This window comes from Hemiscyllium ocellatum, chromosome 26 (assembly GCF_020745735.1).
Source record: "Hemiscyllium ocellatum isolate sHemOce1 chromosome 26, sHemOce1.pat.X.cur, whole genome shotgun sequence".
NCBI classification, from domain to species: domain Eukaryota; kingdom Metazoa; phylum Chordata; class Chondrichthyes; order Orectolobiformes; family Hemiscylliidae; genus Hemiscyllium; species Hemiscyllium ocellatum.
The window spans coordinates 31,584,557-31,599,394 of record NC_083426.1 but is presented as its reverse complement, the minus strand read 5'-3'; the positions used below and the strand labels follow the sequence as shown (position 1 = coordinate 31,599,394).

General features: G+C 39.4%; 1 protein-coding gene across 1 annotated transcript in view; it reads right to left on the bottom strand.

Moving 5' to 3' along the window:
- LOC132828198 (metabotropic glutamate receptor 4-like) overlaps window positions 1-14,838 on the bottom strand; it is a 1,188,807-nt gene that overhangs the window by 699,100 nt on the left and 474,869 nt on the right. Inside the window, exons 3-4 of the mRNA XM_060845139.1 lie at window positions 8,846-8,981; window positions 7,475-7,629 (exon numbers count right to left, since the gene is read on the bottom strand). Of these exons, the coding sequence (XP_060701122.1) occupies window positions 7,475-7,629; window positions 8,846-8,981 (291 nt within the window). The remainder of the gene's footprint in view (window positions 1-7,474; window positions 7,630-8,845; window positions 8,982-14,838) is intronic.

Here is a 14,838-nt window from a genome sequence, read left to right as displayed (position 1 = left end):
TCTTCAAACTCTAACTATGGATCAGGACCAACAATAGTTGATAAAAAGGACAGAAATACACTTCAGGTCACAAACCAATGCAAGAAATCTGGGAGAACTGGATAGATTCCACTTCAAACTACTGCATTGGTTCCCAATCTATTGCATATCACTTAGCTCAGTGAATAAAAAAAAACCTCAACATCTGCTGAATAGGCATGAAACAAACTAAAAATAAAAGCTGAGTTCTCCAGAAATCAAAAATCTAGACAATGAAGTGGGTGCCTAGATAATTGAAATTTACGTCTAAATGCAGTTTTATGTCTCGGTGTAGTTTTTCAATGGACTTACACAGAGAAACAAAAGATCTAATGACTAATAGACCATAAAACACAATTTCTTGCTTGTCTATTCATCCAGGCATACAATCCCAATGTCAAATTTTGAAGTAAGCTTCAGCTAGCATACATCATGGAAATAATTGCTTGTTTTATAGCTGGCTGAAAATTATAAGTAAAAGGATTTTTCCACATTGAAAATCTCCAAGAACTTAAAGCTCAGATTGGAGTCAAAGTAGAATCCTGTCAATTCTCTAGATCAGGTAGTGGGAAAGGGGACAAAGCCTCATCCTACATTTAGAGTAACCCAACCAAACCCATTTCCCCCTGACTAATGCACCGAACATTCTGGACAATTTAGTGTGGCCAATTCACCTGACCTGCACATCTTTGGACTGTGGGAGGACTGGAGCACCCGGAGGAAACCCACGCAGACATGGGGAGAATGTGCAAATTCCACACAGACAGTAGCCTGAGGCTGGAATCAAACCCAGGTCTCTGGCATTGTGAGGCAGCAGTGCTAACCACAGAGACACCATGCAAATGACTCTTTTTGAATGGTAGCATTTTTGCTCTGTGCTCATCATCGCAGGACAAACAATATACTGGTGCTGGTAGGATGGCCTATCTATACAAATTACCCCATTCTGTGAGTGCAGCATGCCAATCAGATTATTATTATTAACTACAGTTTTAATGACCACATCCAATTGTGTATCATAACTAGTCATTTATGAAGGCTAATTCCTTAATCACAAACTGCGGTTAAGGTGGACTTAATGACGGGATCTAGGTGATACAGTTCTTCCAGTCTGTCTCAAAGTGATATGGTCAAAATAGTGTATTCTGTCAGCAGTAGTTTACCATCAGAGAAGTTCTAAAACAGCATCACCGTCTGAGCCAGTAGCTCAAGTAGAATTTACATAGTACTCCAGAACCTGATGACCACAGAAACTGTGTGTAATACAGTCAAAATAAGTGAATGTCGAACTATAAAAGTTTCTGATATAGCCAGTGCAGGTTGAGAAGGGGTGTCTCCTAGTTATCCATGTCTGATGCAGAATGGTATCTCATAAGCCTCGAGTGGCTTGTTGCAGAAAAATCTAGCCAGGGCAAAGCACAAAGACAGGTCCCAATTTCACTTCAGTCAGAATGGAAACTGAATCCATGCTATTGATGCTATTCTGAGCCATATGTTCGCTATCCAACTCCTTAATTTTTAACTTATGGGCAAAAATACAGAGCCTGTATAAGTTTGTTAAAGGTGAGTCAAGTTCAACTAATTTAAAATTTGTAGATGATACAAAACTATGGAGTGTCATAAATAACAAAAGATACAATACTAGAACATAATGAAGTTCCAGCTATACATTTTGGAGTATGATGCAAGGGAGATATGAAGTGGGCAAGAGCATAATAAGAGGACAGTTGAATATTTTTCTCACTCACTCACTGTATCTTGGCAAATTAAGCATTTGGAAAAGGGTTTTTCAGGCGGGATCTTAGCACATGTTCTCTTACCATTAATTTAAACATCTTAAAGAATCAACTGAGGTTACCATAAAGGACTCTCCTTCTCAACCTCTTCTCTTACCCGAGGCCAGGTGACCCGCAGGTTAAATCACTACCAATCACTTCTCTCTGATAAGAGAGCAGCCCCTATGGTCTGGTAAGACTATGGTGACACAACCAGCTTAAAGAACCAAGTATAACTCTCTAATTTGAAAACAGAAGCAATACTACACAGCTTCCTGCACTATCAGTCCACATATTGCAAGCAATACTTGTGCAGAGATATCCAGAGCTAACCAGCTCAAGGATGCTAATAATCATTTTGTGAAGACCCTAAACATTGGTTCTCATGCCTGGGACACCTTACTCGACAACAGAGGGAAAAGATCACATTATCTAAGGGGCTGGTCTGCACCACAATGATCAATGGCTTGGTAACAGATGCCAACACCAAAGACAGCATTCCACAATGACAACTGATAACCACTTTATATGCAGCTATAGTTGCAGAATCTAACTTTCACACATTGGTCTCTCCAGTCATCAGCAAATAATGAAAAATGCTTCTCAAATGGATTGGACTTGTTGCGTGTTCATCATCTTCTGGAAGTGGAAGACTGGTGCTGCTGTTGATAAGCAGCAAAGATGATATTAACTGACTTCAAGAGAACATGGACAGACTGGTGAAATGGACTAAAACAGGGTTCTTGAAATTAATCAAGCAAGTTATCATGTGACATATTTTGGTAGAAAGCTTGAAAAGAGACACTAGAAAATAAAAGTACAACTTTAAGGAGGAAATTTAAGAACAACAATACCTGGAGGAGAATGTGGCAATCAAGGTTAATGAAGCAATTAATGGTGGGATTCTGGGATTTATAAAGGTGCAGAGTATCTTCCCAGTAAATTACTTATGCCAACACAGCATCATGTTAAAATCTATAAAAGCCAAATGTTAGCTTTCATTGCTCTAGGAGTTTTTCTCATTCATGTCATTTCACAACCCGATCAATAATCAGCGTATTGGTCAGAATCATTGCTAGCTCCTTCTTCAAATCAGTGATCTCAATGCCCAAAACTAAAGCACCTGGACAAATACTACTTAGAATATCTAGACTAATATTGCAAGAAGCATGAGATGTTAGAGGAGGACGGGGAGAGTCAGAGAGAGACAGCATGATTGGGAGTGAGCTTGAGCAGAAGTGAGAAAGTGAGAGGAAGAGTGAGACAAACAGAGGCAGTGAGAGAGAGAGATTGATAGTGAGAGAGAGCGAGAGAGAGAGAAAACGAGTGAGAGAGAGAGCAAGCGAGAGAGAGCGCGTGAAAAAGAGAGAGTGAGAGAGAGGGAATGAGAGAGGAAGTGAGAGGGAGAGTGAGTAAGGGACATGGACAGAATGCAGCAAGTGAGCATGACAGAGGGGCACAAGAGCAAGTGAGAGAGAGAGCAAGAGAGTGTGAGAACAGCATGAAAGACAGCAAGAGAGGGAGCGTGCGAGAGAGAGGGACAGCGTGATGGCAAGCACAAGAGAGTGACAGCGAATGTGAGAGAGCATGAAAGCAAGAGAGAGAGAGTGAGAGCAGAAAAGTGAGTGCGTGGGAGGGTGAGAGCGCGCAGGAGGGTGAAAGCACGCAAGGGTGAGAGCACACAAGGGTGAGGAGGAACGCAAGAGAGTGAGGGAGCATGAGAGAGAGTGGGAGTGTGAGAGAAGGAGCTTGAGGCAATAAGGGAGCAAAAGAGAGAGAGAAAGCGTGAGAGAGTGAGGAAGCGTGAAGGGGAGTGGGAGCATGCGAGAGAGAAGGTAAACACAAGAGAGAGGAAGCACAATAGAGGGAGGGAGCGTGAAAGAAAGAAGGGCCAGAAGAGAAAGAGAGAGAGAGAGAGAGAAAACGTGCTAGTGTGGGGTTGAGCATGAGACAGAGAGGAGAAGCACGAGAGAGAGGGGGAGCGTGAGAGAGCATGCAAGAGAAAGGAGCACGAGCGCACGATCGAGTGAGCGATGGTGAGTGCGAGAGAGTGAGCAAGGACAAGAGAGGGAGAGAAAGTGAGAGAGAGGAAGAGCAAGCACACAGAGGGCAAGTAAGCACGAGAGGAAAGAGTGCGCGCGAGAAAGAGGGAAAACACAAGAGAGAGGGTGTGTGTGAGAGAGTGGGAGAGTACCAGACGGTGAGAGTGTGCAAGAGTGTAAGAGACAACATGTGCACAAGGGGGAAAAGAATGCGTGCAAGAGGGATAGTGACTGAGAGACCGACAGAGAGAGTGAGAGTGTAATAGTGAGAGAGAGAGAAAGGGAGGGAGAGTGAGTCAGTGAGTGAAAAATATTACAAACAGTATTCCTTTTCTCCACATCTCTCTTGCATCACACTTCAAAATGTGCGGTTGGAAATTTGCCATGTTCTTGTATTGATTAATAGCTGGGGGGACACATAGTCACAAGAGTAAAGTGTATGACTATTCCAAAAAATTTGCCATCAGCTATTGATATGCACCAGACACAATAATAAAAGCAAAAAAAAAAGAATTAATCCAAGCATCATCAGCAGCCTACTCATTTCAATTTTACAAGTGTAACTTGCCAAGGTCAAATTAGTCTCTCGCACTCCTGTTCAACAATACTCCTTTTTTTCACATGGAATATGCCAGAAAATATAACAAGTGCTGAGCTTCAAGGCTAAACAGTGTATATATTTGGCTATACCAAGTTTAAAGCTGAGCAATTGATTTTGCCAGATTTACACTGAATTACTGTCCATAGAATTTTCCAGCACAGGAATAGGGTGTTCAAGTCAAAAGGACCAATGTTCTAGTTATGGTTCTAATGAGACACCTGTCACCTTATTTCATCTCAAACTATCAAACATTCCTCCTCCTCTTGCGCTTTGATTAATTTACATAATGTCTCCTTCAAAGCCCCAATGCTACTTTTCTACTTCAACCAATATGCTAGTCCTTACAACCTTACAACAAGTGAATAGTAAAGACAGCAGTCATTATTCCCGACTGACCCTCAAATCAAAGCTTTGACAATATTTTGCAACCAGGATATTCAGTATCCTTTCGAGGCCATGGTCTTTTTATCAAAATTAATTTGTGGGATGTGGAAATTACTGGCTGAGCCAGCATTTGTTGTCTATCAATAATTACCATCGAGAAGGTGGCTGTGAGCTGCCTTCTTGAACCATTCAATCCATTTTGTGAAAGTACATCCACAATGCTATTACAGACAGAGGTCCAGGATTTTGACTCTGCAACACTGAAGGGACAGCAATATATTCCTATGTTATGATGGTGAATGAATTGGAGCCGAACTTGCAGGCGTACTGTTCCCATTATTCGCTGCCATTGCCCTTCTATATTCAAGTGGTTTGAAATTTGGAATGTGCATTCAAAGGAGTTTTGATTAATTATTTGCAAGTCCACCTTGTGAATGATGTGCACTGCTGTTACTGAGCATGGTGATGGAGAGAGTGCATGTTTGTAGATGCAGAGGCAATTGAGAGGGTTTAGTGTTGTTTGAGCAGTACTCATCCAGGTAAGTGGGGAATATTACATCACATTCCTGACTCGTGCCTGGTAGATCATTGACAGGTTTTGGGAATTCAAGAGGTGAGTTGCTCCCTGTAGGACTCCTAGTCCCTTGCCTGCTAATATGGTGAGTACAATTCATCTTCTGGTCAATGATAACCCAAGGATATTATTGGTGTGGGATTCAGTTAATAGTGTGTGTCATTCAATGCCATGGCATAATGGTTACACTGTCTGGTGTTGTGACTTGTCACTTGTCAGCCTAACCCTGGATTTCATCCAGGTCTCGCTGAATTTGGATATGGTGTGCATCAGTGTCTGTGGAGTCATGAATGGAGCTGAACATTGTGCAATCATCACAGGAAAACCCATCTTCTGATGGGGAAGAAGGTCATCAATGAAGTTAATGAAGATGGTCTGATAATTAAGGAATACACTTCCTCGGTCTTTCACGGTTTAAGTATTGTTTTGTCACAGTAATTTTCCAAACTGCGATGTGCTTACCAATTTGCAGTTTTTGTTTATCTGTATACCTTATACCTTATTTTAACTGTATATTAATTATGTTTCAACATCTGCAAGTGGACAGCATTAATTGAGGCTTCAGCCAGAAACATGTAAAGAGACACTAAAACTGTGTGTGGTTGATTTCAGAAATCTATGTTGCAATGCTTCATTCTGTTAATAAATAGAAATCTGTGTAAAGATTGGCTCCAGTCACCAACCACTGTCTGGAGTGTAACACATTATTCTAGTATTGTTTTCAACAGATGAGAAAATATATTGTTTACACGGACAACATTTTTAAGCATTAGGCTATAAATTCAATAAAGATAAAGAGCGGCTATGCCTATTGTGGAATTCATCAAGTGAATTCCACCATTGGCCCCACCAATGCTTACCAGGTCAGTTTGAAGAATCAAAAAGATTGAACCTCTGATTGTTTGAAGTGTTTGTTTAGTATTTTTTCTTTTAAACAGAAGGATACATGGGCTGATATTTAGCAGAATGAGGGAGGAGGGATTTTCACTGTGTAAGAGGACTGTTTTAAGTGTAAAATAAATTTAGTGCCTGAACATCAGCGTCCAGGTCCCAAACGTCAGCCTGTTACCAGCAACATACACCTTGATTACACTTTTAGATCCCGATTGAAAGTCAAAGGACAAGGACTCCTGACCAAGAAAATTGCTACCGACTAACCTCTCAACATATGCTAATAGTTTGTCCTGCCTTTAAAGTTATTATTTTTTCTCCCTCCCCAAGTATAACAGCTAAGACTGGACCAGATGTATGGAGCTTGAGGGACACTGAAACACAAAGGTCAGAAATCATGTACATAAGTTGAACTTTAATATTATGAAACACACTATTATGTGTAATCATGATACTGTGATTTGCTACAGCAAATTAAGTGAAGAGGCTGAAAGGAATTGAAGATCTGAGTGTCAGCACATGGTATCTCATTATACACTGCAATCTTGCAAGAAGAATCCACCGAAAGTGCCGAGGATAATATGTATCAAAACAAATAGATATAATTTTTTCTGCCTCACAGCATCTTAAATTGCTTTTTTCGGAGGGTCGTATCACTTTTGTTAAAGGAATTCAGGACCTTTGCACTCAAACTAGATTCTATTCCTATCTGAAAAAAAATCCACAAAATCTATTTCCAGCAGGGATTCACTCAGCCATGACTAGGACAGGTCGGCCCAATCTGCTGGCTTCCTTTCCTTTGGGCAGGGATACTAAGGCTAACTGAATCAACCTTAACCCCCAAATAAGAAATCCAGCTGGCTTAACATAAACAACAGATCAAAGCTGGTGATTTCCTGGTCTGGAAAAACAAGTCTACTGGCACATTGTACAGTTACTGTTCGATTTTATTTTGCTCAATGCATGAAGCAATGAAATGACTGCTGAAAGTCAAAACTAATCAAAACCTTCAGTCAAGGGATAGTTTATCATTTGCAATTGCAGCCTGCAGAAGGTTAGTGGAAAAGCAAATCGCAGTTTTAAAAGAAGAAGAAAATTACTCTTTGTTATTAATTTGCAGTTGTTTCTGTGAATAAGGCCAGAACAAAATGAATCTGTTTGCCTGGATTTCAAGGCTAGATTCTCTCACCTTGGACTGAAACTCTCCTTGGAAGGATAGTGACAGCTCCCACAGCTACATCCTCCTGCTGTAGTACTGGTGCCACTTTGGACCCCCAACTGTCAGATCCAACCCACAAGAAGTGGCCTGTCTGATTGGCCCGTTTTGTTGCTTCCAGCACCCGTCTACACAGTAAGAAAAAAAATGAAAGTAATTACTTTAATACTTATTTGCCAGGAGCAAAAACTATGCCTTGGGATGTAGCACAAAATTGATTACTGCACTTTGAAAACTAATTTGGTCACAGTACCCATTGAAGAACTGCAATCTATGACTTGACAAGTAAGTTGTGAATGATCCCTTAGGTAAAAAGCAGCATTACTGGCATTCGTAGCATTTTGACTTATGATTACTTTTGTTTTTTTTTTAAATTTGTCAACTTTTTAAATGACTGAAGGGTCATTTATCAGTCTTTCTCGATATCATCTTTTAAGAGCAAAGTACAGCATAAAAATCAATGTACATCTTGGCAGTATAGGGATTTATTATAGCTTAGTTGAACATGTTGTAATGTGTTGTCTGTATAATAAAGGTGGATTCACAATAATTGCATGAAGTAAGCAAAGTTTTATGTGATGGATTAGCTAATGTATAGTTAGAAAGCTGATTTGAATAAAAAGGTTGCCTATTCTTTTCTGGGATACATCACATGATGTTGTGTCTGAAAGCAGTTAAGAATGACGAGCCCATGCAACCACCCATGGGCCTCATTGGGAGATATATGTTAGAAGTCCATTCTAGTTTATATCTCTCTTCTGTGCAACATTAAACTCTCTTTCATCAGCTCAAAATGTATACATTACTCATTTAAACTTGTGTCCCTGGTCAGCTATCATCGTTTGATTCAAAATTATTTTCTGGATTGAACTTTTCTATGTCCTTGAGAAATTCAGCTCCTTTTAAGAATACGAAACCAAAACTTCTTTGATTTTCCTTAAGCCTCAGCCATTTAGCTTTGGGGAATTAATTTTTTTATTCACATGCAAGATTTGAAAAGGATCTTATATTTCAGTGGTTGCACAACAGTACTCGAGATGTGATCAGACCTGTACAATTTCTATATTGTTTGATTTTCTTAACTATTTCTCCTTCTAGCTATATTGTTAAGTATTTGTCAAAGTCCTCAAATGTGATCTTTTGCTATATCACTCCTAATCCTGGAATATGATTAATATCTGTTTTTTCTAATCAACAGCTCTGCCAAGCCAGTCACTCACTGTTGTTGGATTGCTCTCAATAATTTAGCTGTCTGCCTTTGTTTGCTAATATCTGCAAATTAAACCACTTTGCACTGGGCTTTATAAATGCAATGTCTCTTTCATCTGCATTATCAAGACTCACCTAATGTCATCTTCATTCGCAAATATAATGACTCCACGTGCATTGGGAGTTTCCAATAGACGCTTGATAATTTTATCAAATTCTGCTCGTTTGGGATCTCGTGGAATCTTCAATGACTGGGCCACACAGACTCCCCCTGCAGTGAACAAGTACAAAACATAAGACACATCTCAAAAAGACAGAGGTGCTGATTACATTCTGCACAGTGATACAAGTAATCACAGCTTTTCATACCCAACCAGTTCAAAAGTAGGACATCCACTGATTAACTGCATTGATTACTAGATTAATCAATTAACAATCAGGCAATGTAAAATTACTTCAGTATTAATGTTGTCAGAAAATACTCAAGACAAAAGGTTCAATGAATGAGTTTGTCATAAAGATTCTCCAGGCTGTCAGACAGTTCATAGTTAGATAAGTAGAGACAGAGACGCAACAGAGTAGGGGAGATTTTTTTTTAAGTTGAAGAGAGCATCCTCTACACTGCAGGACCAAACCCAGACGTAGACAAAATCCATGAGGAGAGAGCAACTCAGGGGCATATCCATGGAGAAAGATCCATTCGTGGTTACAGCTCAAAACAGGAAACACTTCACCATCAAATTATACAATTGTTTCAATGTGTGACATTCTCTGGTGATCCAATATAAAAAATGAATTACAAAAGAAATTAACCATAGAAAATCTAAAGAATCATTCATGAAAAGACAGGACCTGATATCCTCTCACCAACTATACTACCAGAATTAATCCCGATACAAAAACAAAATTGAATTCTGATAACCCATTTTCACCAAGATCATCACAATGCGAAATGGTTTATCACTCCAGATTTCCTGTATGACTGTCATAACAATGATTTTGGAGTGGAGTTGTGTTACCTTTTAAGAAAACACTTTATAATTGATTTCCATGAGTTTTATGCCAAAATGTCGCTACCTGAAAAGATCCTCAAACTTCAGAGATACTTCTGCTGGAACCCTCTGTCACCTATTCACACAACTGTGTCCCGTACAAAAGGCTAATGCATTGAAGGCTTGTGAATTTATGTGAATATTGCATGACCATTGACTTACAGTTTAAAATATTGGCACACCTTACATTGGCACACTTGGAATATTGTGTACAGTTCTGATCACCCCCATTACAGGAAGGATGTGGAAGCATTGGAAAAGGTGCAGAGGAGATTTACCAGGCTGTTACCTGGTCTGGAGGGAAGGTCTTATGAGGAAAGGCTGAGAGACTTGAGTCTGTTCTCATTGGAAAGGCGGCGTCTATGGGGGGATTTGATAGAGACATACAAGATGATCAGAGGATTAGATAGGAAAAAGTCTTTCACTGTCTACCCTAAGATGATGACATCAGCTTGTACGAGAGGGCATAACTACAAATTGAGGGCTGATAGATTTAAGACAGATGTCAGAGGCAAGTTCTTTATGGTAAGGGCATGGAATGCCCTACCTGTTAATATAGTCAACTCAGCCACATTAGGGAGATTTAAACAATCCTTTGATAAGCACATGGATGATTCTGGGATTGTATAGGGGGTCGAGCTGAGAATTGTTCACAGATCGGTGCAACATCGAGGGCCAAAGGGCCTGTTCTGCACTGTATTGTTCTATGTTCTATCTAAGTTGTCTCAAATGCAGAGTAACTTAGACACTTGATTGTGATTTTCAGCCAAATTTCTTGTCTTACCATTTCTAACTGAGACTCGATTATACTTCACCAAAGTACTGTCAGTTCTGTGTACTGCATATTTTTGAATGCCCCACCACCCCTTCTCCCGACCTCCCCGGCTCTTTCCAGCTACCCACATCCTCAAAACGTGAAGGCAGCTGGGCATACCCCTGCACTACATGATAATGGAAGATTAGGAGGGGCAACAGGAACACGAGGCTCTATTAGCACTGATTCTATGCTTGTTTTGTGCATTTTGCTGTAAGAAACTGACTTTTCAGGAAGTTCTGACATCCTTCTTCATAGTTTCTGTTCAAATTTTGACATTCAGAAATTTTGGATCAATTTCTCAGTGTCCAATCCAGAAAGTCTAGCTCCTCCACTCTAGTTCAAAGTTTGGAACTCTATGTTAAGTCAATTGGACTGAATTATTTATTTTCCCCCCTTCAGATTCTTGGAATATTGTGAATCTCTAACTACAAAAGTATATGCTTTGGAATATTATATGAGGTGTGACTTTATTCTTCAGTAATTTTTATTTGTGAAATTGACATGTCACCAGATCTGACTAAATAAAATCAATACAATAACAACATACTGAGAATCCTATGTTGATATAAACTCAAACATTTCAAATGTCGTTTTAAGGATTGCTGACAAAATTGTCATTTCTATTGCAACATCAATTATGAGTAAATCACTCTAGTTTACATACACAAGTAATCTACTAGAAATTTAATATTATATATTAAGTTCTTCTGGCAAATACTCACTTAAAAAAATTATTGTGCTGAGCAATGTGCTGCCTTTGTGTTTTCAACTGGGTAAAAAGCATTTGGAACCAGAGGCCAACAAGATAGCAATTATTGATTGACTGGAAGAGACGATAGTGCTCTTGATACAGCAGTGCAAGTTGCTTTTGGGCATCAATCACTGAAATTGAGACCACAGTGCCTGACTGATCAACAGTATCAAAAGTTATTCAGAAAACAATTTTAGTGCTGGAATGCAAGAACTCAACAAGAATTGATACAGTGCAGAGTGAATGAGTAAAACTGCGATATTGGAATTATCACAAAATAGCTGGGGTTTTTCATTAAATAATTCTGTGGGACATGACAAGATTGTTTTTTTTTAAACACATATAAATCATGGCTCACTGACAGCAAAAGAATAGTTATGTGTGTCTAAGCTCCCAGAAGGAAAACCAGTAAAACTTGCAAATTACATATTGTGTTGCGACTCGCCTAATACACCTCAAAACAGGGCAGTATAATCAATACATTCATTTCCAATTATTGCTGCTTTGTTCCTTCTGGGTTAGGATGTGACTTGCAGACAATTCTTGTTCAACTTCCTGCTTCAGTGCATTGCAGGAAGTGTGCTTCTGGGCATGGGAGTTATTAACATTATTATGGCAAGTTGCTGCAGTCATCACGTTACATATTGTTGAAGGGAGTTGACAGTCAACTTAGCAGATGGAATCCTGATCAATGGACCGATTTGCTCGAAACATTCTGAGGTTCTTGACTGTAATTAAAACACCCATCCATGCAAATAGATATGTTTTCCTCATCACATTTTTGGTTTATGGCTGTATGGTAGTAAAGACATTAAACAAACTTATCATTATGTAAATGATTTGCATGAGAATCTAGGAGGCACTGTTAGTAAGTTTGTAGATGACACAGAAAGTGGTGGTCTAGTTGACAGTGAAGACGGAGTGGCCGAGGAGTGGAAAATGGAGTTTAATTTGTATATATGAGGTTTTACACTTCAGTAAGGCAAACATGTGCAGGACTTATACAGTTAATGGTCAGGCCCTGTGTAGTGTTGTCAAATAGAGTGACCTAGGGGTCCAGGTATATAATTTTTTGAAAGTTGCATCACAGTTGGACAGGTTGATTAAGAAAGCATTTAGCGCACCTGCAGACCCTTTGAGTATTGGAGTTGGGACATCATGCTGAAATTAGACAGGACGTTGGTGAGGCCACTGTTGAAGTAGTGAGTATAGGTCTAGTCACCCTATCACAGAACAGATATTATTGAATTAGAGACAGTTCAGAGGAGATTTACCAAGGGGTTGGTGGGACTGGAAGGTTTTATACAAATATGCAGAGCTTTTCTTTTCACTAGAGCGCACGAGGTTGAGGATCAACCTTTTAGAGGTTTATAAATCATGATGGGCATAGATAAGATAAATAGCAAAGGTCTTTTTCCTAGGATAGGGGATTTCAAAACTAGAGTTTATATTTTTTAAAGTTGAGAGGAGAAAGATTTAAAAGTGACCTAAGAAGCAACTTTTTCCACACAGAGGGTGGTTTGTATGTGAAATGAACTGCCAGAGGAAGTGGTAGATGCAGGTACAGTAACAAGATTTAAAAGACGTTTGGATAGGTAAATGAATAGGAAAGGGTTAGAGAGTTATGGGCCAGATGTAGGCAAGTGGGAGTGGTTTAGTTTGGGAAACTTGATTGTCATGAACTATTTGGATCAAGGGGCTTGTTTCTGTGCTGAATGATGCTATGATTTTAAGGTATCAAATGGCGAGGCGAGCTTCATAGAATATGCAGCTGCGTTTTCTAATGGCCGAAGTATATATCTGGCTGTTCCTATTAATTTTTTGATCAATGGTAGCCTTCGAGATGTTGATGGTGGGACAATATTCAAGAAATATTAATACCTTTTGAATGTCAAAGGCAGGTAGTTGGAATGTCTTGTTGTAAGTGGCCATTACCTAGCACTTGTGTGGCACAAATTTAGCTTGACACTTATCAGCAAAATCTCAATATTAAGAACTTATGAAATAGGAGTAAGAGACCATTTGGCCTGTCAAGTCTTTGAATTCCAAGGAAAAGTCTCCCATGCTATTGCTTTGATCCCAGCTGATGTTACTATTTAACAAGAAATGCTGGAGATCACATGTCAGGCAGCATCCATGGATAACCAGCAAGCTAATGTTTCGACTCTTCTTCAGAGCTCTCTCCATGGACGCTGCCTGACCCGTTGTGTTCTCTAGCAGTTTTGGTTTCAATAAAGATTCCAACATCTGCAGTAATTTATTTGGAAATAATTAACAGGAAGAAGTTAACATACAAAATATATGGATTTTAATATACACAAATCACACATCATATGGTGTGACCATAACGAACTCAACCTGCTTTCCTGTCAGTTCCCAGAGAGATCAGAATCAGTCTATCTCATCCTACAATATGTCCCTAAATAGAGCATCCATGATTTTCTAGAGTAGATAATTCTGAAAACATTTCTCATCTCAGTCCCAGATGGTTAACTGCTTGTTTTAAAGTTGTGCCCGTTGTTTTGGAACCCCCAGCCAGATGAACCACCCGTTTGCCCTTTCACACTCATTAGAATCTTGCACATCACAATGAGATCAAATTTCATTCTACCAATCTCCAAAAAGGGGTGCATGCTGCTCAGTCTCAAGTCACAGAACAATGCTCCACAGAAGCTCTGCTGTATTGCCTCCAAAGCAAGCACTAAATTCTTGCTAAAATATTGTAGTTGCTTTCTTGAAAAGTGTTACATTAAATGAAACAATGTCAAGGAAACAAGATTTTTCCCATTGCAATAAACTTAAAAGCTGTAGTTTAAAAATCACAACAGCAGGTTATAGTACAACAGGTTTATTTGGAAGTACTAACTTTTGGAGTGCTGCTCCTTTATTGGGTAGCTGTGGAGCAGGCCATAAAACACAGAATTCATAGCAAAAGATTACAGTGTGATGAACTGAAATGATATATTGAACAAACCTAGATTGCTGTTAAGTTTTTCCTCTTTTAGAATGGGTTGCAGGTTTTGGTTCACTAATATGTAAATCCCAGAACTTCTTTTAAGTCCCATCCTCGAGATAATTTAAGGTTTTATTTAAAAAAAGGTAACATTTCCTTGCAGACAATGAATTAAAGGTGTGAGGCTAGAGTCTGTCTGTATCCCGATCTTGAGTCAAACTGGTTCTATTTCCAAAGTGGAAATTACAAAATATTGCATGGTAAATTTGCACCCCAATATGCCAACATTTTGTTGCACAAGTTAAAGCAAGACTTCTATGCAGCACAGGACCTCCAATCGACACTACACACTAGATATATTGATGACAGTTCCACCCTCTGGACCCATGGTGAGGAGTCACTGAAACAACTACATAGTTTCATCCTCACCATCAGACTTACCATTAACTACTCTTTAGTATCTGTCTCATTCTTGGACACATGTATTTCCATCAAGGATGGGCACCTCAGTGCTTCACTTTATCACAAACCTACGGATAACCTCATGATGCTACA